This window comes from Trachemys scripta, chromosome 25 (assembly GCF_013100865.1).
Source record: "Trachemys scripta elegans isolate TJP31775 chromosome 25, CAS_Tse_1.0, whole genome shotgun sequence".
Lineage (NCBI taxonomy): Eukaryota > Metazoa > Chordata > Testudines > Emydidae > Trachemys > Trachemys scripta.
Genome location: NC_048322.1, coordinates 1,434,531 through 1,459,907, shown reverse-complemented (window position 1 = coordinate 1,459,907; position 25,377 = coordinate 1,434,531). Strand labels below are relative to the sequence as shown.

The 25,377-nt window shown below is 51.9% G+C and overlaps 2 protein-coding genes across 9 annotated transcripts in view; one reads left to right on the top strand and one right to left on the bottom strand.

The window, feature by feature from the left end:
* The window catches only part of LOC117869996 (zinc finger protein 239-like), a 1,162,621-nt gene that overhangs the window by 385,503 nt on the left and 751,741 nt on the right, over positions 1-25,377 (top strand). For 4 of the 7 annotated variants that reach the window (XM_034757122.1, XM_034757124.1, XM_034757126.1 and 1 more), the window contains 2 exons: positions 1,351-1,464; positions 1,855-3,892. The exons of 2 other annotated variants lie outside the window; for them this stretch is intronic. In XM_034757122.1, coding sequence (XP_034613013.1) covers positions 1,351-1,464; positions 1,855-3,314 — 1,574 coding nt within the window. In that variant the 3' untranslated portion in view covers positions 3,315-3,892. Of the gene's footprint in view, positions 1-1,350; positions 1,465-1,854; positions 3,893-25,377 lie in introns of those variants that run through there. One more of the 7 variants, XM_034757123.1, reaches the window with a different exon arrangement.
* The window catches only part of LOC117870022 (zinc finger protein 501-like), a 273,140-nt gene that overhangs the window by 200,193 nt on the left and 47,570 nt on the right, over positions 1-25,377 (bottom strand). The gene's annotated exons all lie outside the window — the stretch shown is intronic.

Sequence of the window (25,377 nt, the reverse complement as noted above, 5' to 3'; positions counted from 1 at the left end):
CAAGTACAGGTGGAAATACCAAAACATCCCTACAATAGGCTTGCAACCCCTCCCCACCACACACAATCCCCTGCTGGTTGGGACTCCCAGTTTGAGAAAAGCTGGTCTCCCCGTGAAATCTATATAGTATAGGGTAAAATAACACAAAAGACCAGATTTAACGGGGAAGACCAGATTTCATGGTCCGTGACGCATTTTTCACAGCCATGAATTTGGTAGGGCTCTAGTCATTACGGACTAGCTGGGACCAACCCACATCAATGGAATACCCAACAGAGACAAGGGAATATAATTGTCACCTGTCCATGGGAGGATCTCCGTTTGGCTGAGTGAGGTATACATGGACTCGTTATGTTTTTGGGAGCAGGAAGAACTGGGCTCGCAGACGCAGGAAGCTCTACCGGAGCGAAGACAAATGGACAGTCACAGTGAAAGGAAACCAAAGCGTTATCTACAGCAGCAGGGCTCAAGGGCATTGGCTAGCATGGACTATGTCTTTATTTTTGCTTCTCTGTGCTAATTTAAGGACTTTCCAATGCTGTGGTTCAGTTGACTAATGAACCCTGCTATGTTTTGAAACTCTGCCCAGTGTCACAGCACAAACTTGCTGAGGTGGATTGCCAGCAAGTCTCACCAGCAGCCAGTCCCCAGCCTCTGCCCTGTGCCCTGGGGAGAAGTCAGGTGTCTTCTGTCAGAAACTGGAGGTGTGTGACCCTGTATGCTCCGCCCACACATCATCTGTGCACCCAGCCCCTGCCCTGCACCCTGGGGATGAGTCAGGTGTCTCCAAGTAGAAATCCGGGGTGCGGTGGGGGGGACATGATCCTGTGTGCCCACCCACTCTCTGACCAGCAATTCTGGATATGAAACGTGATTCCAGAAATGAAGAGTCATTTTGTGGGGGGAAATGCAGTAATAGCGGCAATTTCCAGAAAACTCTGTCCCAAGTCATAACATTAAATACAATAGTCTCAAGATATATGCCTGCGTTCATCAGATCTGTCACTCTGCCATTACATCGTTCACTTTGCTGCTGGGCTCTACCCCTTTCTCCATTCTGCGTCTGTCTTCTCTATTTAGATTGTAAATTCTTCAGGGCATGGTCCATCTACTATTCTCTGTTTGTACTGTGCCTAGCACAATGGGGACCCACTGTTAGTTGCTCCTTAGGCACTAAGGTAATGCATATGATTTATTATAATAATAACCCTCCTTCCACTTTGAGCCAAGGAAGCTGGCCTTGGGATGTTACTGCTTAAAAATGAGCTGGGGTTAAAATCATGGAATATTCTTTGTGACAAGTATCACACAAATTCCACTGACTTCCCTTGTTTTCTTTGCCTTGAGTAGGGTTTCCAGTTTCCAAACCTGATGTGATCTCGCAGCTGGAACGAGGGGAAGAGCCGTGGGTCCCGGACCTCCAGGGCTCTGAGAAAGAAGTGCTCCCAAGAGCTGCCTTCACAGGTGAGGAATTGGTTAAACCAATTCAACAACTGTTTGGGAATGCAGGAAACATTTGGGATGCCCTACAAAGACCCTGTGAGCTCTCCAAGTTCAGGATTGTTCCCTGCAGATGTGGAATCATTATGGCAGATGTCACTCATGGCTTCCTACCTATCCTGACTGACAACTGGCAGCAGGTCCCTCCCTGATCTTGCTTTCCCCTAAGTGTTCTGGTGAGATGTGGACCAAAACTGATCCCTTCCTCTCTTCTCTGTGGAAGAGTTTGGGGAAAATCAGCTCCTGATAGGTTTGACCTCCCCAGCTTATATTTTTGTTCGTTTCACAATTGTTTTGGCTTGTTCATCCCTTTTTCCATTCCTCTCTCTGAGATTTCCTTTCTCTGTGGTACAGGGAGTGACCTATATCTGGATTCTCTCTGTCTCCCATCAGGTGATGGGATGGTGAGTGAGAATGAGGAGGAGAAACCCCAGCAGGAAGATGCTGAGCAAGTAGAACCACATGGGATGTTACCAGGAAGATCCAAAGGGAATGTTTCCAGGAGTTGTGCACTCCCAGAAAAAGCAAAAGCCTGTGAGACTCAGCACAGGCCAGAGGAAAACTTCAGTAGCCACTCAGACCTTATTGGAAATGAGAGAATCAACTTGGAAGAGACACGCTACACATGCCATGAGTGTGGGAAAAGCTTCAAAGTGAGCTCAGACCTTTTCACACATCAGAGAATCCACAGAGAAGAGAGACTTTACACGTGCTCTGAGTGCGGGAAAAGCTTCAATCAGAGCTCAGCCCTTATCACACATTGGAGAATCCACACGGGAGAGACGCCCTACACCTGCTTGGAGTGCGGGAAAAGCTTCAATCAGAGCTCACACCTTATCACACACAGGAGAATTCACACGGGAGAGATGCCCTATGGATGTTCGGAGTGTGGGAAAAGCTTCAGTCAGAGCTCTGCCCTGATCACACATCAGAGAATCCACACAGGAGAGACGCCCTACACATGCTCTGAGTGCGGGAAAAGCTTCAATCGTAGCTCAGCCCTTATTAGACATCGGAGAATCCATACTGGAGAGATGCCCTACACATGCTCTGAGTGTGGGAAAAGCTTTGGTCATAGCTCTGCCCTGATCACTCATCAGAGAACCCACACTGGAGAGACGCCCTATGCGTGCTCTGAGTGTGGGAAAAGCTTCAGTCAGAGTGCGAACCTTATTAGGCATCGGCGAATCCACACGGGAGAGACACCCTACACATGCCCAGAGTGTGGGAAATGCTTCAATCAGCGCTCAGCCCTTACCACACATCAGAGAATCCACACGGGAGAGACACCCTACACATGCCCTGAGTGCGGGAAACGCTTCAGTTATAGCTCGGCCCTCATCACACACCAGAGAATCCACACGGGCGAGACGCCCTACACGTGCCCTGAGTGTGGGAAAAGCTTCAATCGGAGTTCAAACCTTATCACACATCAGAGAATCCACACCGGCGTGTCATCCTACAGATGCTCTGAGTGCGGGAAAAGCTTCAGCCATAGCTCAGCCCTTATTAGACACCGGAGAATCCACACAGGAGAGACACCCTACACGTGCTCTGAGTGTGGGAAAAGCTTCAATCAGAGCTCAAACCTTATCACACATTGGCGAATCCACACTGGAGAGACGCCCTACGTGTGCTCTGAATGCGGCAAAAGCTTCAGTCACAGCTCTGCCCTTATCACACATCAGAGAATCCACACAGGAGAGACGCCCTACACATGCTCTGAGTGCGGGAAAAGCTTCAGTCAGGGCTCAGCACTTACTAGACATCAGAAAAGCCACATGACACAGTACTATAATAAATCCCTTGACTAGGACTAGCCAAAGATTTTTGTTTTTTAAATCACATTTGCTAATTCCCCCATAATGATTTTTGCACCATCTTCACAGTGGTCTCTCAGCTCCACCAGATGAATTGCCTGCTTCTGCCTTTTGCAGCTCACCCTTCTTTGGGGTCAGTCCTGTGATCTTTTCTATCAACTCCTTTCCTTTTGAGTCATAGGAGTGTGTGTCCCTCCAGCCAGGAATATTCATCAGCTCCAGGTGGGAGAGAGAGGTTTGATCCCAACAAGCTACACTGAGGCAAAAACTACCTGTGCCTTCCATCCACTAGGACTGTACATGGTGTTGGCTGCTCAAGTTAGTGATCTTGGTGTAAAAAGACAATTATAGTTGTAGAGCAGATGCAGCCCAGTTGCAATGGTTGGCGTTAGCTTTTGCCTTGATGTGACCTAAACTCCATCACTTTTCCTAGTCTAAACAAACCCTGAGCATCATGGTTATACTGTTCCTCCATTTCAAAGCAATTGTTAGTCATTTATTTCTCCCTTTGGGGGCAAATTGTCTCCTTCCCCGTTGCTCTTATGTTGCTTTGGGTTGTGCTGGAGAGCAGATATCTCTTCTACCATTTTCCTCACTTGAAATATATTGAACAATAACAAAGAGCAGGAACAGAACTAGGGGAAAATGTCATTTTACTTCAGCTTCTGTGTCAACCACAGTGAATTTATCCTATCCATATGCTATCTTCCCACCTCCCACTCCTCATGATGTGGTGTTCTCTGCTCTCTGTGCTAGGTACCAGACTTGGATTCTCAATCAGTCTTGTTGGGGCTGGGGATTCAAGTATCACAGAGTTGGAGGGGAGATTTGAATGGATCCCAAACACAGGGTATTCATTCTGTGTTTTAATTCCTGTTTTTACCTATTTGCAAAGCTGCTTCTGACCTTTTTCCTGCTGATCTGGGAGTTTTGTTTACAGATGGGAAGGTTGGCTGTTTTTCCCTGTTATGATGATGTGAAATGTCTTGTAAAGAACATGACTTAATAATAAGATGATGCTGTGTGAAGCAGGTTTGAATACATCGGAGGAGAATGAAGTGCAAGATTCTGTTCTTATTTCAATCATTAGATATAACCTGCTCTGGAATTTCATTTTATATGAAACTGAAAGTGTCTTAATTACTCTTGGAGGAATTTGCGCCACTGCACACATGCAGAATTCATGTCTGGCACAGAATTCCCGCAGGAATATCTTACGCTCCTTGGTATTGCAGGTGTCTCTCTTTCCTGAACACCATTTGGTTACATAATTACATCTTAGTTTTCTTTGGCAGCATGTCACTCAGATTTGTTTCGGACTTTGAGACAAGTGACCATTTGCTAAAACAGTAATTTCTTAGGATAGTTTTTTTTCTTTCCCCCTCCCCTCCATGATGCCCTGGGGGAAGCTCAAGTGCAGTTAGGTCATCAGGAGAGAATACTCCCATCTGTTGGGCATGCTACCAAGGAGACAGTAGCACTTTTACTTCCCATTCTGAAATGGTGAAAAACAGCAAATCACAAATTGTGGCAATAACTGCATACGATCACACGGTTGTTCAATTGGTTAAGTCAATATTTTTTCTAAAGAGCTGTGAAGACTATTCCCTAGTAAATGACTTGTAACTAAGCAAAATACCCATGCATTGGGCTCCCAAAGCAGTTGTGGCCCAGACCCTGCAGGAGGTCGCTCCTGAAGATATCTCCTTCCTAATCAGCTGCATGTTGCCTATTATTTGGGAAATGCAATCCCTATGTAGGTAGAAAGGGAGAAAATGGATGACATTTCTGTTGAGCTCACCCTGGGAGATGCTGCAAATGTGTAGAAAATGAAATCAGTCTTGAGTGTGATATATCTGCAGAAAGATACCTATTTTAAATAGATACCTGACATTTGATGTCTTATGGGGATTCTGAGCCACACCTGTATTTAGTGCCTAGTTTAAATTTGTGCCACCAGATTAAAGAAAGAAATGGGCATTTTGGGGGAGTTATACCTCACTATTTCAACTTCACATGCAGTGTTGATCACAGCGAGAGCAGTTTTGAAGTCAAAACAGGAGTATGTCAGTGGTGTGTCATGTCTGAAATCTTCTTCAACATTGCCATTGGCTGGGTAATGTGGCGTACAACAGAAGACACACCAAGAGGGATTAAATGGACACCCTTCTCATCCCTTGAAGACCTGGACTTTGTAGATGATCTCGCTTTCCTATCACATACCCAAAACCATATACAAGAAAAAACAAATCAACTCAACACCTTCAGCCAGGAAATTGGATTGAAAATCAACCACAATAAGATGGATATCATGACCTTTAATATTGCCTCACCATCACCAGTATGGATAGACGATTATGTTCTCACCAATGTAGAAACAGTCACATACTTGGGTAGCACCATCAGCCAGGAACACCTTCAGGAGCTTAAACATACAGTCTGGAAATCATCAAAATACAACACCATAACCAAATTCAAGATTTATCAGAGCTGAGTATTTTCAACATTACTTTATAGTGCCAAATGCGGGGGAATGAGAAAGTATGACATGTCCAAACTGTCTGCATTCCATACAACCTGCCTCAGAAAAATCCTCCATATCTTTTGGTCCAGAACAATCTAAACCCAAGATCTATTGATACAGTGCAGCCAAGAGGATCTGCGCACCATCATTGCCAGGAGGCATTGGAGATAGATTGGCCATGTGATTCGGAAGGAAACTGATTCCATCACCAGAATAGCAATAAGATGGACACCTGAAGGCAAGCGAAAATGAAGCTGCCCAAAAACAACATGTTGAAGAGCTGTGGAAGTCAAGCTGAAAAATCTGGGGCACAGCTCAGGAACCATTGAAAGACTTGCCAGAAACAGACAGGAGTGGAGGAGCTTCCTTCAGAGCCATTCCATGCCTATGGGTCCCAATCTGGCTGCCTTGTTGGACAAGAAACACTGGGCAAATGATGGTAGCCAGTGAGGGAATGAATGTATCAGATTCCAAGTTCAGACTGCAGAATACATGACTGCTGAGTCCTGAGTCTGTGGTTTGGTCTCTTAGTTTTGCTCTAGAATCTAATGTATTTGTACCACTTCTCCGACTCCTGCTACTTTGAAAGATTAGAAAGTGTGAAAATAGAGCACAGGTGGTTTTTCTCATGATGCAGCCTTCCCATGTAGTATGAGACCCCTTCCACCCACACTTCTGGGAGAAGACCCAGGGAGAAATGAACTCACAGAAATGGAAGGCTCCTAGGTTATTGTAGAATGTGACTTCACACAAATCTCACTGGGTGGAAACTGCTCTATAGGTTTATATTTTATAATCTTAAATTTTTACCAGTGAAAATGGAATTAAACATGAAGTTAATTAGTGTAAAGTAAGAGACTGATTATGTGATAACCTGAATTCTTTTATAAACCTCAAAGTTTTCTTCTTCTTTCCCTGCCGCCTCCTACTGTATCAGAAATGGTGGCTAATCCTGAAATTAAAACCTCACTCCAAAGGAATTAGAGTGGGGGAATATGTGAGAGAAATAGCATGTATGAAACTAGAGACCCAGTATAGACTGTAATTATTTCTATTTCAAATGGAATTTATTTTGATAAGCTTTAAAATAAATCTTCTGTTAAGAGGAAAGTTACTTGAGACAAGATGTATAATTTTTTATTCAATTGGTATAACAGTCACAGAGTTCTCCAGTTCTCTTGTTTGCAAAGCAAAGATGTCACATCGGGCAGGAGATGGATGCATGATGGTAGCTTTTGTAGGTTGGTTTGTTTGTTTTGTTTTTTTAATTTTGTTTTTGTTCTGTTTTTGCAGCCAATTATTTTTATGGGTGCTGAGGAGGCCAGTTGTTACAGCACAGCTGTTTAATCCTCAGGCCTGGCTCTGGAATCCTCCCCAGAACTGGCCTTATGTTTCTTTCATTTTTGATAATGTTTGGGGTTCACATATGCATACGTCATGCGGTTCACAACAATGGATACTTTGAGAAACCTGCTGGGTTAAGCGGGCCTTTTCCAAACTGACATTGGCTCAAAGTCTGTTTCACTTCAGCTGCATTGGGACACATCTGTATCGAAGGAGTGGTTCACTCCTGATTTGCTCAATGGAGGTGTGATAAGGTGGGGTAAGCTGGAATCAACAATAATAAAGTTTAAAGGTCAGGGTGGAAGTTCATCACCTTTCAGGTCAACAAGCGTGTTCTGTTCATTCCCTCTGAAGCATTTGGCACTGGTCACTCAGGCAGCACACAAGGTTAGATGGACCATTGGTCTGACACAATATAGCCAGTCTTACGTTCTTATATTATGTAAGCCACCTGGTCCTATTGGGATCCAGGATGTGGCCGGGCGAAGCCCGCCCACTGCTAAAGGACTCCCCCAGCCTATGGGGGGTGGCGTTCACAGGGCCTGGAGACCAAAAAATTATGGGGGACAACTAATAAAAGAACAGGGTCAAAGGGTCAAAAAAAGGGAACCAGACGGGGACACCGAGCAGAGAACCCTGGACAGCGCCCACTGCTCCTCGAAGGCGTCAAGGGAGTCAGTGGATGCCGCTCCGAGGAACTCTGCCCGGATACGTGAACGAACGGAGGACCGGATATAGGCCCGACAGTCACAGGAGACTCCATCGGCCAACCTCCTCACTCTGGTTTTATAAATGGCCAGTTTTGCTAGGGCCAGGAGGAGGTTGACCAGGAGGTCCTGTGACTTCGTGGGGCGATGGATAGGGAGTGCATAAATAAAAAGGTGAGGAGGAAAGTGCAACCAAAATCTTAACAAAATATCCGTGAGGAGCCGGAATAGGGGCTGCAGCCTGGCGCACTCAAGGTAAACATGCGCCAGGTTCTCCCTCACGGCGCAAAAGGGGCAGGTGTCTGGGATAGGGGTAAACCGCGCCAAGTGCATGCCCGTGCTCACGGCTCCGTGAAGGAGCCGCCAATTGATGTCCCTGGTGGGCTTCGGGATCAGAGCAGAATAAAGGCTGGCCCACCAGGGCTCCTCACCCTCCAGGGGTGGCAGAAGGTCCCACCACTTCGTATCGGGGCGGGACGCGAGGGTGAGGACATGAAGAACATGGAGCATGAGCGTGTATAGATGTTTCCTTGGTGCGGTCCGGAACAGAACCGGCTGCAGATGGTGCAGCCGGCTCATGGCGAAGGGGCGGGGGGGCGATGAAAAAGTCTGGAGGGCTCGGAGTGGAGGGTGGATGGGGCGTGCCCTCTCGCAGGACCTGGTCGAGATAGTCCCGAGCAGCGGGCGGCAAAGCGGCCCTCACCTCCTGAAGTACGCGCCGGGGAGTACGAGGTCTGGAGAGCCCCATGCGCTGAGTGAGCGTCAGGGGATCCAGCCAGTCTCCTCGGTCGTAGTCCAGGAGGTCTCCGACTTTGGTGACTTCTGCTAGGACCAACCTCTGGCGCACCATGGGAGACTCCGCCACCTGCACACGAAGCTGGGGGTTGTGTAGCAGGGGCTCCAAGAGGAGATCTGCCCCCACAGTGGCCGCCACGGACCTGGTCACTGAAAACAGTTTCCAGGTCCGGAGGAGGTCCTGGTAGAAGACCGGCAGCCCAGAGAGGTCTCGCGGAAGACCTCTCGGATGGAGACAAAGGAGCTGCCGGTCATATCAGAGCCCTCGGAAGCGGCGCAGGAAGGCGTGCGCCAATATGCTCCACGCCGGACTACCTGCACCATAAAGGAGCCTCTGCAGGGCCTGGAGGCGGAAGACGTGGACCTGAGCGTGCAGACACTTCAGGCCCTGCCCTCCCTCCTCCAGGGGTAGATGGAGAACCCCCGCAGAGACCCAGTGCAGTCCTGACCAAAAGAACTCCAAAATCAACGTCCGGAGGGTGGTCAGGAAGCCCGGGGCCGGGCCAGGGTGTTGAGCCAGTACCAGAGCATGGACAGGACTAGTTTATTGAGCACCAGTGCTCTCCCTCGAAGGGAGAGACACCAGAGCAGTCCTATCCATTTCCGGAGCCGCTCTGACACTCTGCCCTCTAAACCTAGCCAGTTCTCCGGTGGAGACGGATGCATGGCAGAAAGGTAAACGCCGAGATAGAGCAGCGGACCAGCAGTCCACCGGACGGCCTGAAGCGTGGGTGGGAGGGAGCTTGCCTGCCACCCGTCCCCTACCACAAGGCCAGAGCTCTTGACCCAGTTGACCCGGGCGGAGGAGGCCGCCGAATAGATGGTCTGGCAAGCCTCCACCTGCACCAAGTCGCCCGGGTCCTGGACCACGAGGAGCACGTCGTCGGCGTACGCCAACAGGACCAGCCGCAGCTCCGGCTCCCACAGGTCCAACCCCGCCAACCTCCTACGGAGGAGACAGAGGAAGGGCTCGATCGCCAGAGCATACAGCTGGCCCGAGAGGGGGCACCCTTGACGTACTCCTCGCCCGAAGCTGACCGGTTCGGTCAGGGTCCAGTTGAGCCTGACCAAACACTCTGCGGAGGCGTACAGCACCTGGAGAAAACCCACAAACTGGGACCCAAAGCCAAACGCTCGCAGAGTGCCCAGGAGATACCCGTGGTCCACCCTGTTGAACGCCTTCTCCTGATCCAGGGACAGGAGGGTGAACGACAGACCATCCCTACACCTGAGTTCCAAGAGGTCCCGGACCAGGTACAAGTTGTCGAAGATGGTGCAGCCCGGGACGGTGTAGGTCTGGTCTGGGTGGATTACGTCCACCAGCACGGACCTTAGCTGAGTAGGGGGCGGGGCTTGGCTGATTAGGGGGCCCATAAAAGCGGCCGCCCAGCCAGGCAGCGGCACAGCTGCGAGCAGCGGCACCGGAGGCAGCAAACAGGGCGGCTAACAGGGGAGTTTGAGAGGGAGTTTGCAGGGGGAGGTAAGGGGGGAGGCAGGAGGGCACGGTGTGGTGTGTGCTCTGAGTCCACAGGTGCTGTGGGCAGGGAGCGCAGCAGGCATGAGCCAAGCAGCAGGAGCAGACAGAATGCAGATGGCTGCATGTGGAAGCTGTGGTATGTATATGGTCCTAGCAGGGGAGCTGGAACACAGGTATGTTTGTATGAAGTGTCGCCTGATAGTGTTACTGGAGGAAAAGATTAAGGGGCTAGAGATGCAGGTAGATACCCTGGTGGAGTTTAGGCGGGGGTTTAAGCAGCTGATGGAGGACAGGCAAGGAGGGGCTGAAGGAGAGTGTCCTTCAGCGCAGATAGAGGCAGAGGATGGTGAGAGGGGAATGGAAGGGGGAGAACATGGGAGGTGGAAGCATGTGACTGTGAGAAGCAGGCCAAGGAAAAGAAGGGCCAGCGAGGGGGGAATAGAACTCAGGAATAGGTTCGAGTGTTTGGATAGCGAGGTGGAGGGGCAGCAGGTGGCAGCTGAAGGTGGGAGAGTGAGGAAGAAGAGAAGAGCAGCTAGTCCAAGAGAGCGAGGGGAGGAGTTGATGGAGACAGCACCAATTCTGGGCCCCGGGAGGAATCAGGAAGGCATAAGGGGGAGCATAAGGGAAGATAGGAACAGGCACAGGTCAGGACTAGAGGGATTAGAGACTAGATTACTAGATCGCACTGTTGCCAGGCGAAGGCAGGTGTATGTAATTGGAGACTCATTACTGAGGAGATTGGACAGGCCTGTGACCAGGGCAGACCCGGAGAACAGAAGGGTGTGCTGTCTACCGGGCGCAAAAATACGCGATGTGGACCTGCGGTTGAAAAGGATCCTAAAAGGAGCAGGTAAGAACCCCTTGATAATCCTTCATGTAGGAACGAATGACACGGCTAGGTTCTCGTTAGAGAGAATCAAGGGAGATTATGCTAGGCTGGGGAAGACGCTCAAGGAGATAGAGGCTCAGATTATCTTTAGTGGGATTCTGCCCATTCCGAGGGAAGGGCAGCAAAGGGCTGATAGGATTGTGAGAATAAATAGTTGGCTAAGAGAGTGGTGCTATAAGGAGGGCTTTGGGATGTATGGCCACTGGGAGGCTTTCGGGGACAGAAACCTGTTCTCGCGGGATGGGCTTCACCTGAGTAGGGAAGGAAATAGACTTCTGGGAGGGAGGCTGGCTCATCTTATCAAAAGAGCTTTAAACTAGGAAGTTTGGGGAGAAGGTTGGGAGATGCACAGTTAATCTCCACGCCAGATTCCAGTATAGAAAAGGTGAGTAAAATGAGAGGAGACATAGCCAGGGAGATGAGATCGGACATAGGAAGGACGGGGGGGAAGGACGCAAGGAGGCCCGCAACTTACAGTGCTACTAATGGGAGACAGGCTAAACGACATACATTAGGGTGTTTATACACCAATGCCAGAAGCCTAGGTAATAAAATGGAGGAATTGGAACTCTTGGTCCAAGAGCTGAAACCAGATATCGTAGGAATAACAGAAACGTGGTGGAATGGCAGTCACGACTGGAACGCAGGTATGGAGGGGTATGCGCTGTTTAGGAAAGACCGGAACAAAGGTAAAGGTGGGGGGGTGGCATTGTATGTCAATAGTGAAATAAGCTGTAAAGAAATAATAGTTGATGGATTAGATAACACAGAGTCCGTCTGGGCAATACTCACACTGGGTAATAGGACTACTAGAGCCTCTCCGGGGATAGTGCTTGGAGTGTGCTATAGACCGCCGGGATCGACCCAGGATATGGATAAGGAACTATTTAATGTCTTTAGAGAAGTAATTACTAATAGAAACTGTGTAATTATGGGGGACTTTAACTTCCCGGATATAGATTGGGGCACAAACGCTAGTAGTAATAATAGGGCTCAGATGTTCCTAGATGTGATTGCTGATCAATTCCTTCATCAAGTGGTAGCTGAACCGACGAGGGGGGAGGCCATTTTAGATTTGATTCTGGTGAGTAGTGAGGACCTCGTTGAGGAAGTGGTAGTGGGGGACAATTTGGGCTCCAGTGATCATGAGCTAATTCGGTTTAAAATACGTGGGAGGAGTAACAGAATTAAGTCAAAGACTAGGGTTTATAATTTTAAAAAGGCCAATTTTAACAAATTAAGGGGACTGGTAAGGGAAGTGGATTGGGCAAACGTATTAATGGATCTAAAGGCAGAAGAAGCCTGGGATTACTTCAAGTTAAAGATGCATGAGCTGTCGGAGGCCTGCATTCCAAAAAAGGGAAAAAGATTACAAAGCAGGAGATTTAGACCGAGCTGGATGAGCGACCGACTCAAAGCGGCGATTAGGAAAAAACAGAAAGCGTACAAAGAGTGGAAGAGGGGAGGGATTAGTAAAGAAACTTACCTTAGCGAAGTCAGAGAATGTAGAGATAGAGTGAGAAAGGCCAAAGGCCGTGTAGAGTTGGACCTAGCGAGGGGAATTAAAAGCAATAGTAAGAGGTTTTACAGCCACATAAATAGGAAGAAAGCAAAGAAAGAAGTGGGACCGCTGAAGACTATTGCTGGAGAGGAGATTAAAGACAATCTAGGCATGGCGCAATATCTCAATGAATATTTTGCATCGGTGTTCAATGAGGCCAATGAAGGTATTAGGGATGCTAGCACCACTACAGAGGGGCATTCAGGATGGGGGATTACCGTATCCGAGGTAGAAACAAAACTTGAATGCCTTAATGGGGCTAAGTCGGGAGGACCGGACGATCTTCATCCGAGAATATTGAAGGAATTGGCGCGGGAAATAGCAGGCCCATTAGCGATAATATTTAATGAATCTGTAAACTCGGGGGTGGTCCCGTTAGACTGGAGAATAGCTAATGTGGTTCCTATTTTCAAGAAAGGGAAAAAAAGTGATCCGGGTAACTACAGGCCTGTTAGTTTAACATCTGTAGTGTGCAAGGTGTTAGAGAAAATTCTGAAAGAGAAACTAGTTGAGGACCTGGAGGTTAGTGGCAATTGCGATAAATTACAACATGGTTTTACGAAGGGCAGATCGTGCCAAACGAATCTGATCTCCTTCTTTGAGAAAGTAACGGATTTATTAGATAAGGGAAATGCGGTGGACCTGATATACCTGGATTTCAGTAAAGCGTTTGATACTGTACCCCATGAGGAATTATTGGTTAAACTGAAAAACATGGGGATCGATATGAAAATCCAGAGGTGGATAAGGAATTGGTTAATGGGGAGAATGCAGCGGGTCGTATTAAAGGGTGAACTGTCAGGTTGGAGGGAGGTTACTAGTGGAGTGCCTCAAGGTTCGGTTTTGGGACCCATTTTATTTAATTTATTTATAACTGACCTCGGAACCGATTGCAGAAGTGGGCTGATAAAGTTTGCGGATGATACAAAGGTGGGAGGCGTTGTAAATTCGGAGGAGGATAGGGATATCCTGCAGGGAGACTTGAATGAGCTTGTGAATTGGAGTATCAGAAATAGGATGAAATTTAATAGTAAAAAGTGTAAGGTGATGCATTTGGGGATGACTAATAAAAATTTTAGTTACAAGATGGGGACACATTGGTTAGAAGTAACGGAAGAGGAGAAGGACCTAGGGGTCCTCGTAGACCGCAGGATGACTATGAGTCGACAATGCGACGTGGCGGTGAAAATAGCCAATGCTGTCTTGGGATGCATTAGGCGAGGTATATCTAGTAGGGATAAGGAGGTCCTGCTTCCGTTGTACAAGGCGCTGGTGAGACCTCATTTGGAGTACTGTGTGCAGTTCTGGTCTCCCATGTTTAAAAAAGATGAACTCAAACTGGAACGGGTGCAGAGAAGGGCCACTAGGATGATCAGAGGAATGGAAAACCTGTCGTATGAAAAGAGACTGGAGGAGCTTGGGTTGTTTAGTCTGACAAAGCGAAGGCTGAGGGGGGATATGATTGCTATCTTTAAATATATTAGAGGGATTAATACGAGGGAGGGAGAAGAATTATTCCAGCTCAGTACTAATGTGGATACGAGAACGAATGGATATAAACTGGCCGTGGGGAAGTTCAGGCTTGAAATTAGACGAAGGTTTCTGACCGTCAGAGGGGTGAAATATTGGAACGGCCTTCCGAGGGAAACGGTGGGGGCGACGGACCTGTCTGGTTTTAAGATTAAGTTAGATAAATTTATGGAGGGAATGGTTTAATGGTAAAACATAGTAGTCAAGGAAAACTAAGCAATGGTAGGCAAATTGTATAATGGCTGACAGGGGTCAGGCTGGAGACTCTTGCCTATATGCTCGGGGTCTTACTGATCGCCATATTTGGGGTCGGGAAGGAATTTTCCTCCAGGGCAGATTGGCTGAGCCTCTGGAGGTTTTTTGCCTTCCTCCGCAGCATGGGGCAGGGATCTCTAGCAGGAGGGTTTCTGCCGATTGAAGTCACCTAAAACAGGATTGGGGACTTCAACAGCAGAGTCCAGGGAAGGGGTAGGGACGGTTTTATGGCCTGCAGCATGCAGGGGGTCAGACCAGATGATCATAATGGTCCCTTCTGACCTTAAAGTCTATGAGTCTATGAGTCTGAGATGGCCTTCGCTACGATTTTATAGTCCGTGCTGAGGAGCGAGATGGGACGCCAATTCCGTAAATCGCGGAGGTCCCCTTTCTTCGGCAATAAGGCGAGCACAGCTCGCCTGCACGAAAGAGGGAGGACCCCGCCCTGCAAGGACTCGGCCCAGACAGTGACAAGGTCCAGGCCGAGGACATCCCAAAACACGCGGTAGAACTCCACGGTCAGCCCGCCATGCCTGGAGATTTATTGGTGGGCATGCGGTGGAGGGCTTCCGAGAACTCGACCAGAGTGAGAGGCAGCTCCAGCCGGACTCGGTCGCCCGCACTGACCATCGGGAGTTCATCCCAGAGCATTCTGCAAGTGTTAGGATCGGTCGGATCTGGGGAGAAAAGGCCTGTGTAGAAGGCCCTGGCCCTCCCGCACATTTCCGCCGGATCCATGAGGGGGGTGCCGTCCGCTGTTAGAAGGCAGGTGACGTGCTTCTTGGCCCTCCTCTTTTTCTCCAGGGCATAGAAGAAGCGGGAGCCGCAATCCATCTCCCGAAGGAGGCGGATGTGGGATCGAACAAAGGCACCTCGGGCCCGATGGTCCTCTTCCCGCTTCTCCCGGCACGCTCCGCAGAGGGATGGATCACCGGGGCTGGCGGCCAGACGCCTCTCCAGCTCTAAGACCTCCCGTTCCAACTGCCCTATCACCGCATCCCTCCGTCAGCTGGCGCCCCGGGTGTAGTCACGGCAGAAGAGCTGGGCGCGCACCTTCCCCAGGTCCCACCACCGCCGCGCCGAGGGAAAGGCACGCCGCAGCCCTCGCCAGGCCAGCCAGAACTCCCGGAAGGACGCCACGAAGCCCACATCCTCCAACAAGCTATTATTAAAGTGCCAATAGGCCGGCCCTGGCCTCTCCGCGCAGAGAGAGGCTGTCACGGTGGCTAGATGGTGATCTGAACAAGGGGCCGGCCGGACGCTGGAGGAGTGGGCCCGGGAAAGATGGAAGCGTGACATATAGATGCAGTCCAACCGGGAGTGGTATGACCGATGGACCTCCACCCGGACAAAAGTGAATGTCGAAACGTCATCCGGGTGGTGGTTGCACCAGATGTGCACCAGGGAGTGATGTTTGACGATCTCCCGGAGGACATCCACAGCGGCCGGGTGCTGCTCGGTCCCCGAGTGGTCCCGTTCCTCGAGGGTGGCGTTAAAGTCCCTGCCCAGGACCAGGCACTCGTGAAAATCCAAGGTGTCGAGGAAGGCGGACGCCTGCTGATAAAAACACAATCTCTCCGGGCCCAATGTTGGGGCGTAAACGTTGATGAGTTTAACCACAAGCCCCTCCATGTGGACCCAGAGGTGCAGCAGGCGGCCCGGCACAGCCTCGGCGACCCCCAGCACCTCGGGCCGTAGGTCGGGGGAGAACAGGGTCGCCACTCCAGCCGTACGAACTGTGAGGTGGCTAAAATAGACCCTGTCCCCCCACTCCAGCCACCAGCTAGCTTCAGCGGCTGGATCTGTATGGGTCTCCTGCAGGAAAATCACAGAGTACCCCCCCCCAAAGGAAGGAGAGCACCTGGCTCCTGCGGAGACCCATCCTACAGCCTCGGGTGTTTAATGTTGCAAAGATGATCGGTGCCATAAGGAGGGCTGGGGGGGATCCTCGCCGGCAGAGACGCTCACGGCCTCCGTCGGGCCGCGCAACAATCCGTGACCTACCCCATAGCCGATTAAGGAGTCACGGAAGAGGCGGACCCGGTGGTAGGCCGCAGCGGCCTGCCTCCCGGTCCTCTTACCCTCCTCCATGAGGGCCCTCGCGGCCCGGAGGATCTGTTGAAAATCCCCCATCGCTGGAGTGCAAGCTGTACCTTGTTGTGGGAGCCACGGACGTCCTCAAGGAACTCCCGTAGCTCCTCTCTCAGCCTATGGGGGGGTGGGGTCACTGATCTATGGCTTTCCCCCAGTGGGGCCCCTGTCACAGCCCCATGGCCCACCGAGACGGGCAAGCAGGGGGCAGACCCTCGACGTGACATCCGATGGGCCGACGCCACATGGTCCGCCTCAGATCCTGGCTCAATGGGGGGCGGCGGAGGGAAAATAACAGCCCCTGGTGGGTCGGGACAGAGAAAAACAAAGGCCGCTCCTCGGGGGTCATCCTCTGGGATATAGAAGGAGACAGCCCCAGGGGCAACAAAAGCATCACGGGAAGTGGAGGGGACAGGGACGGGGTCAGTGACAGGGTCGGAGTCAGGAATAGGGACAGGGGAAGGGGCGATAGTGGGATCGGGGGCCCCAGCAGCCAGGCCACTGGGTGTGGGGGGTAACACCCCGCAAAGGGGCTCAAGGATTTGCAGGGAGGGAGGTGGGCCCTCGGCAATGCCGGATTCGTGCTCCAAGGCAGATGGTAAGGCCACGGCATCCATAGGTGGAGAATCAATGATGGGGCCCTCACCCAGGAAGGAGGTTGGCTGCCCCTCAGCCATGAGGGAGTCCCCTGGAGACTCGGGTGCCGGTTGCATGGCACTGGCCGTCGTCTCAAGAGGCTCGGCGGCCGCTAGCGGGGTGCCATCTGCGGCCTGGTTGGTGGAAGAGTCTAGGGGCTCCTCGGAGGTGAGAGCGGAGGCAGTGGATAAGGGGATGGAACACGGGGAAAGGGGGGGCAGAGGCGAGGTTGCTCAGATCGAGGCCCGCTGGCAGAGGATCGTCCTCCCCCTGCATAGCCAGGGTCAGACCCATGTCCTCGATCTCCTCATAAATGGAAGGGAGATCACCTTCCACCACCCCAGGGCTCTGCCTGCCTGCACCCAAAGCGACGCTCGCCATGGTGCGTGCAGGGGTTTCAGATTGTAAGGGGGCGAGAGGGGCTCCATTAGGGGCTTCCATAGGAAGGGACTCTGGAGGAGGGGTAGTGCTATCCTCCGATGCTGCCATGTCTTCCCTAGCCAATAATGGTGGACAAAACCCACCTGGGGGCAAAGCAGAAGGCTCAGCATCGGTGCCCCCCTTCCTGGTCTTCCGTGGGGCTACCGCATCAGATGGAAGGAGCGGAGCTCGAGCCTTCCGCTTGCCCCCGCTTCCCCTGTACTAAGGACCAGCCCTCCATGGCATCATCCGGGCGCTGGCTAACAGGAGTCGGGTCAGGGAGCAAGAGCGAAGGCTTACAGGCTCGGGGAGGCAACTGTGGGGCAGCATGTAGGAGAGAGGATTCTCCCTGGGGCATGCCCTCTTCTATGCCCGGTGATATCCCTACCTCACTCTCCTCCACAGGCCCCGCCAGATCACAGGCGGCAGAGGCAGGGCCCTCCCGCTCGTCTAGGCGCACTGGGGGAGATACCCCTTGGGCCCGAGCGGGAGCGTTGGTGGGCCGGAAAGGAGGAGGGGCGGCTTCGGGCGCCGGACAGCTAGGAGCGCCGGCGATGATGGGGCTGACGCCCTGCCGGGCCTTGGGGGTCCCGAATGTCCCTCCGTGCCAGGCCAAGGGGCAGTCCCTCCGGACGTGTCCTATCGCCCGGCAGAGGTAGCACCGGGCCTCCCCCGTTGAATAATGCACCCAGTAGCGGGCCCCCTGGTAGGGGACCAAGAAGGACCCCTCGAGCGCCTCACCGTCACGTGCCGCCGGCGGCAGTTGTAACTGTACCTGCCGGCTGAACGAGAGGACATGACGAAGGGCGGGGTCTTTGCAGCCCAATGGGAGAGGGCTGACCACAGAGATCAGCCTCCCCAGGGTAGAGAGGGCGGGTAACAGGGCGGCATTTGGAAGGAAGGAAGGGAGGGACAGAAGTCAGGACCAGTCGGGTGCCCAGGTCTTCTAGCAGCTCCAGGGGGACGTACACGCCCCCCACCGCTAGGCCCTTCTCCACTGACTCCTGGGCGGCGGCCTCTGATGCTAGGAAGAAGACGACCTTTCCGTACATCTTGGAGGCCGCCACAATGGCCGTGGGTCCCACCACCCTCGCCAACGCCCGCACGTAGGTCTCCACGTGGGGCAAGGCGGGTACAAGGAGGCAACAGATGCCGAGCTTCCTGGTCAAGGTGGGGAAGGGGCCCCGGCTGCTATAGATGGTAGCAGAGGTGGTGGATGGGGGAGATGACGTAGCGGCAGGCGGGGGGGCCGCTGCCACCTGGGCGTATGCCCTGGGAGCCGGGGGTGGGACACCTACAGAGCTGGTGGAGGGAACAGCAGGGAGGGATGCTCCAGCCGGTTGCGGGGCTGCGGCAGTGGGGGCACCCCCTGCCATGGAGGGCCTGGCTTTTTTAGCGGGGCCTTTACCCTTCTTTGTGCCCTGGCCCTTCCTGCCGGCTGGGGGGACTCCCCCAGAGTCAGAGGTGGTGAGGGACGTGGCAGCAGCAGAGGTCACCTCGTTACCCACCGCTGCCGGTACTCCAGCAGGGGTGGTAGCAGGTGGCTCGGCAGCGGCGGTTGAGGTAGAGGCTAGGGGGGACGATGGTGGGGCGGGTGGAGGAGGGGCAGCAGGGTCTGCCCAAGGGGTCTCACTCTCCTCGTCCCCTGCCATAATGAGGACGGGGGGAGAGCAAACACTGGAGGGGGGATAGGGAAGGGGGAAGCAGGTCGACCACTCCTCCCCGCTAGGCTGTAGGCAGGGGAGGAGGGTGCCAAAAAAAGGGAGGGGTGGATGGGGGGGCTATCAAGGGCTAGGGGTCAGTCACTGACTCAGGGAAGGTTTCCAGCTCCTCTAGTTGCACCAAGGAAAGGGGGATATAACAGCCATGGGGGGGTGCAGTGAGACAGGTTCAAACTAAAATGGAGAGGGGCAGAAGCGCATTGGAGGGGACATGGGCGCACGAGGGAAGGGGCTAATCAGGGCAAGGGGACCGCAGGGGGAAGGGAGCAACCAGACGGGGAATGGGGCAGAGGAACCACGGGGATAGCTTCAGAGGTTGGGGCGGGTCAAACAAACAAAGGCTGCAGAGGGAAAGGGCGGGGCAGGCAAACAAATTGGAGCTAGCGAGGGGCTGGGGCAAGGGAGAGGGGCAAAAGGTTGCAAGGGGCAAAAGGGTAGGTAACAGGGGCAAAGTTGGGGGCTTGCTGCAGGGGGGAAGGGTCAGTCCAAAACGGGGGGCACATGCACCCACATGCACTTGCAACAAAAAAGAAAGTTCTTGTAAGCTGGCTGCTGCATCAGGCCCAATGGTGGCAACAGGGCATGGCAAGCCTAGGGGAGCAGCTGAGCCCCAGAGGCAGGAGTCCAAGGCAGATAGTGAGTAGCCAGTGGGGGTGGTGGAGGGGGCAACGATGATGGTGGTGGTGGGGGTGGGGGGGGACACAGATGGACCAGGGGGCAGGCTCCACACCACACCCCCTGTGTCCCACAAACACAGTCTAGACCCCCACCACAAGAGCACAGTTCAAAAGTTACTCAGTCTGTGAGAACCCACTCCATGGTGGTCTGTTCCTACGTGCTCCCCTACTGGCAGATGGTCCTCTTCTTTTCCTCCTCCTCAGGGCTCCAGCAGCTCCCAGCAGCAAACACAGCAGCTTTAGGTGGCAATCTGGTAGCAAGCAGGAAGGACCCCTCTCAGGTGTCGATGGTGGTGGTGTCCTCAGCAGCAGGAGCAATGGCTGGCTCCCTCCCAGCAGGCCCCCCCCCCCAGGGGCTGTAACTGGAGCAGCAGCAACCGGGGAGGGGGGGTGTCTAGCAGCCAGCCAACCAACAAGCAGGTAGCAGAGATGGGGGGCTTTGGCTCAGCCAGGGGAGTAGCTGGAGCAGCAGCAACAGGCAGCAGTTGTAGGGAGAACCCAGGGCCTAGTAGCAGCTCTCTACCTATCTCCCTCTAGGCCAGAGGGGTACAGGAGTCTGATCGAAAGCAAACACACCGGCCACTGGCTGAACAGTATTCTGTTCTCTGAGTGACCAGACCTATTGGGATCCAGGAAGTGGGTCCCTCTGGATCGGGGACGGTGCTACCATTAAGGCAAACTAGGTGGTTGCCTAGGGCGCCAAGATTTGGGGGCACCAAAAAGCAGTGCCCCCAATTTTTTTTACAGCGTTCCTACGCCCCCTCCCCGAGTGCGCAGTCACCGCTCCACTTCTCCCGCCTCCCAGGCTTGCAGCGCCAATCAGAAGAAGTGGTTTCAGCAGATGTTACTGAGCATGCTCCGTGCACCCTAAGTAGCAAATTCCTACAGATAGTTTCTCACATTACATCTGAGGCAGCGTGAGGGCAGCAGCTCCATCACTGTCCAGGTCCTGCTCAGGAACATCCCCCCCAGGGAGCAGATCCCCAGGGGCAGTGAGACCTGCTGCTCCCGAAGCCTTTGGCCAGAGTCTCTATCCTGCCCGCCCAGCGCTGGCCCCGGGGTCTCTCTGGACCCTGGTACCTGCAGCTCCTGGCCAGGGGCAGCAGATCCTGGGACTGGGTCGGGCTGGAGAAAATCCCCACCTCGGATGCGAACAGAAAGTGCTTCCATGAAAGTCTGTCCCTGGACCAGCCCTGCTGGAGACACAGCAGCAGCCCGGAGCTCAGTCCCGGCTCCCAGCTCACACTGGAGGCAACAGCACCAGCAGTGTTACCTTATAGAGCCCTGCCTCTGGGATCTGACCCATGGATCTTTTCCTTCTTCCTTCCTACCAGCTCCCGCTCCCCACTGCTCCAGCCCCTTCCTGGTTCCTTCAAGCCCAACCCGGGCTGCAGCTGCCGCACGCACCAGGCCAGGGATTTTCTGAGATGGGAACAAGCCCCATCTCTGCTGCTCCTCTTGCTTCTGAGTCCCCCAGAGCTGCTGCAGGGACTGACCCACACCCAGGCTCTCGTTCCTATTAGCATTCGCAGGGGCCAATCCAGCTACGGGAAAGTGAGTGCCCCTGAGAGTAGGGAAGTGACCAAGTCTCCTTGCCGGGAGGTAGGGGGATGGAAGAAAGGGAAAGAGGAGAGACCGAAAGAGGATAAGGAAAAATAAGTGGGGAAAGCAGCCCCCAGCTCTTTTCTCCTGCATCACCCTTGAGTAGATTGCACCTGAGCTCTGGGTAAATATCCCCCAGTGTCCAGGGTTTCCCAGATCCCCCTGACTCCCCAGGGAATGCACATAGGGGTCTCCTTCCTGCCAGGCGTGATTACAAGCAGCTGTAGGTGTCACCCTTATGCCAGGATTTGAGAAAGACAGCAAAGCTTGGGAACATGTGTCTGTATTTACAGTCCAGTGTGACAATCCCCACTCCAGGAGGTGTTTGTTCTCTACTCCTGCTGGATGGGCACAGAATGGGGCAGCAAAAGGCTTGTATCAGTTTCTAGTGCTGCACATTCCTTAACGTAGAACAGTATGAAATGAAGAAAATGGAGATTGAATTAAAGGGAAATCTACAAATAAAAGTTCCAGCCCCGGTTGCTTATTGAAAGAAATGACTCAATAGCCCAGTTACATGTTTTATTAACACGAACAAATACATCCAAGAGCACACGTCACTAAGGCTAAATGACTATAGACACCACTCAGCTAAGGTTTAAACAATACAGTGACAAAGTTCAGGTCAAATCCGTAAATCAATGAGTTAACAAGGATATTGCATTGGAATCAAGTCATCAATTTAATCAAACCATCAGATTAATACAGCAGAAAATCAACACTTATAAATCGTAAAAGAGCAACCCAAGAAGGTAGGTGCATCTTTAGTGATGCCGAAACCCCAATCAGAGATTTTTCCCCAGGCAGTGCAACCCAGATTTACCCAGCTGAATATTTCAATATCAAAACCAAATTATTGCTTACATTTAGCCTACAACCTCAAAGCCAATTACTGTTTTCTCCTTAGATGTCACTATTGTGTAACTAACACTTCTCCTCGCCCTCTCGCCCCAAAACACACACAGACCTTAGAGACATTAGTAAAAGAAGTTCAAACAGCTCTCGCTGAACAATACATATCTGACAGCTCAATTTCTTGCAATGCTTCCATAGGTGAGGAGCATGCATTCAGGCATTTCACAGGGCAGAGTTTTAAGGCTATTAAGATTTGGGGAAATATTCTTCCGAGCATCTTCCCTTTGTAGATTCCAATGGTGTTCACACCCTCACTCTCACTGAGCCGCATGGTTACACCCAATCTAATAGAAAGGCTGGGAGGTCTCCAAGTTCCTAAAAAGAAAGAAAAAAATAGAAAAAGAAACAAAACGTTTCTAAGATTATAAGGGGTTGGATCTCTGCACCTCTCAGTCTTTGGATTCACCTGGAGTAGGAACTGTAGCTGCAGTTTAGGAACCAGGTAATGGCATAGATGGTCCAGCACTTTGGGCTAGCAGCCTTTTCAGGTACAGGGAGACTTGTGAAGGCTGCATAGCCGATCAACATTGTGCTTCATTCCCCAGAGAGGATCAGTCCTGGGATCCTGGCAGTCAGTCTCTCTGAGGCTATATCTACACTGGCAGAGTTACAGCACTGGGAGTTACAGTGCGGCTCAGAGAGCGCTGAAGGGAAACTGCTATTGTGTGTTCACACTGTCAGCTGCCTGCGCAATAGCATGTTCACACTTGCAGCAGTATTTAGAGTGGTGCACTCTGGGCAGCTATCCCACTAAGCATCTCTTCCTCTTCTACGGCTAAGAGTTGTGGGAAGGCACAGGGGGTCACGGGGCATCCTGGGTCCTGTCCCAATGTCCCGTCATGCATATCTTCATATGCCAGTAATCCCTGTGCTTCCGTGCACATTTGGCGTCATCTTTCAACTGTTTGTGTACTGCACATTCTGCCTCTTTCAAGCTGCAGGAATGGATCCTGCACTGTTGATCAATATGCTGCTCGCTCTCACTAACATGTCATGAGTGGCAGTGGTGTTATTCCTTAAACTACAAAGGCAAGAGGAGTGCAACATTGATCTTGCCATGCATAGCAGCTATGACAGGAGGTTGCTTGTGGCATTCATGGAGGTGCTGACCACAGTGGAACACCGCTTTTGGGCTCAGCAAACAAGCACCGAGTGGTGGGATCACATCGTCATGCACATCTGGAGGACAAGCAGTGGCTGCAGAGCTTTCAGATGAGGAAAGCCACATTCATGGGACTGTGTGGCAATTGCACTGTGGAAGCTGGCTACTCCAGATTGCTATCAATCAGTCGCTAACCAGTTCAGAGTGGGAAAGTCAACCGTTGGACCCGTGTTGACGGAAGTGTGCAGGGCCATTAATTGCATCCTGCTCTGAAAGACACTGACTCTGGGCAACGTGTATGACATTGTGGACGGCTTTGCACAAATGGGCTTCCCTAACTGCGGAGGGGTGATAGATGGCATGCATATTCCAATTCTGGCACCAGACAACCTAGCCATCGAAAACATTAATCACAAGGGGGGGGGGGGTTCTCAATGGTTCTCCAGGTGATTGTGGGCGTTTCACAGACATGAAGTCAGGCTGGTCCAGAAAGGTGCATGATGCACATATCTACCTCCTAAGGGGGACGGAGTCATCCATCTGCCGACCAGACTGAGAGACTCGAGAAGTGTGCTGCTTGCCTGGAGCTAGAATTCAGGATGTGAGGGAGTATCTGCCGAGACTGATCAAGCCCTGGGACCGCTAGCCCTTCCTACTTCTCCACATGGGCAGCAATGATACTGCCAAGAATGACTTTGAGTGGGTCACTACAGACTACGTGGCTCTGGGAAGAAGAATAAAGGAGTTTGAGGCACAAGTCATGTTCTCGTCCATCCTCCCTGTTGAAGGAAAAGGCCCAGGTAGGAACCGTTGAATTGTGGAGGTGAATGCGTGTTTACGCAGGTGGTGTCAGAGACAGGGCTTTGGATTCCACAACCATGGCATGTTCCGGGAAGAAGGATTGCAAGGAAGAGATGGGATCCAACTAATGAAGAGAGGGAACAGTATCTTCGCAGGCAGGCTTGCTAACCTAGTGAGGAGGACTTTAAACTAGGTTCACCGGGGGACAGTGACCTAAGCCGTGAGGTAAGTAGGGAAGTAGGATACCGGGAGGAAACACACTCTCCTCCTTGTAACAGGGGGGGGGGGGGGGGAAGGGGCTCCTGATTCATACTGAGAAAGCAGGGCAATCGGCTAGTTATCTTAGGTGCATGTACACGAACGCAAGAAGCCTGGGAAACAAGCAGGAAGCATTGGAAGTCATGGTCCAATCAAGGAACTATGATGTGATTGGAATAAAGAGACTTGGTGGGGTAGCTCACATGACTGGAGCATTATCATGGATGGGTATAAACTATTCAGGAAGGACAGGCAAGGGAGGAAAGGTGGAGGAGTTACACTGTATGTAAGACAGCAGTATGATTGCTCAGAGCTCCAGTATGAAACTGGAGAAAAGCCTGTTGAGAGTCTTTGGTTTAAGTTTAGAAGTGAGAGCAACAAGGGTGATGTCATGGTGGGCATGTGCTATAGACCACCAGACCAGGAGGATGAGTTAGACGAGGCTTTCTTCGGACAATTAACTGAAGTTTCTAATGGGAGACTTCAATCATCCTGATGTGCTGGGAGAGCCATACAGCAGTGCACAGACAATTCAGGCAGTTTTTAGAGAGTGTTGGGGACAACTTCCTGGTGCAACTACTGGAGGAATCAACCAGGGGCCTTTCTCCTCTTGATCTGCTGCTTACAAACAGGGAAGAATTGGTAGGGGAAGTAGAAGTGGGTGGCAACCTGGGCAGCAGTGACCATGAGATGGTTGAGTTCAGGATCCTCACAAAAGGAAGAAAGGAGAGTAGCAAAATACGGACATT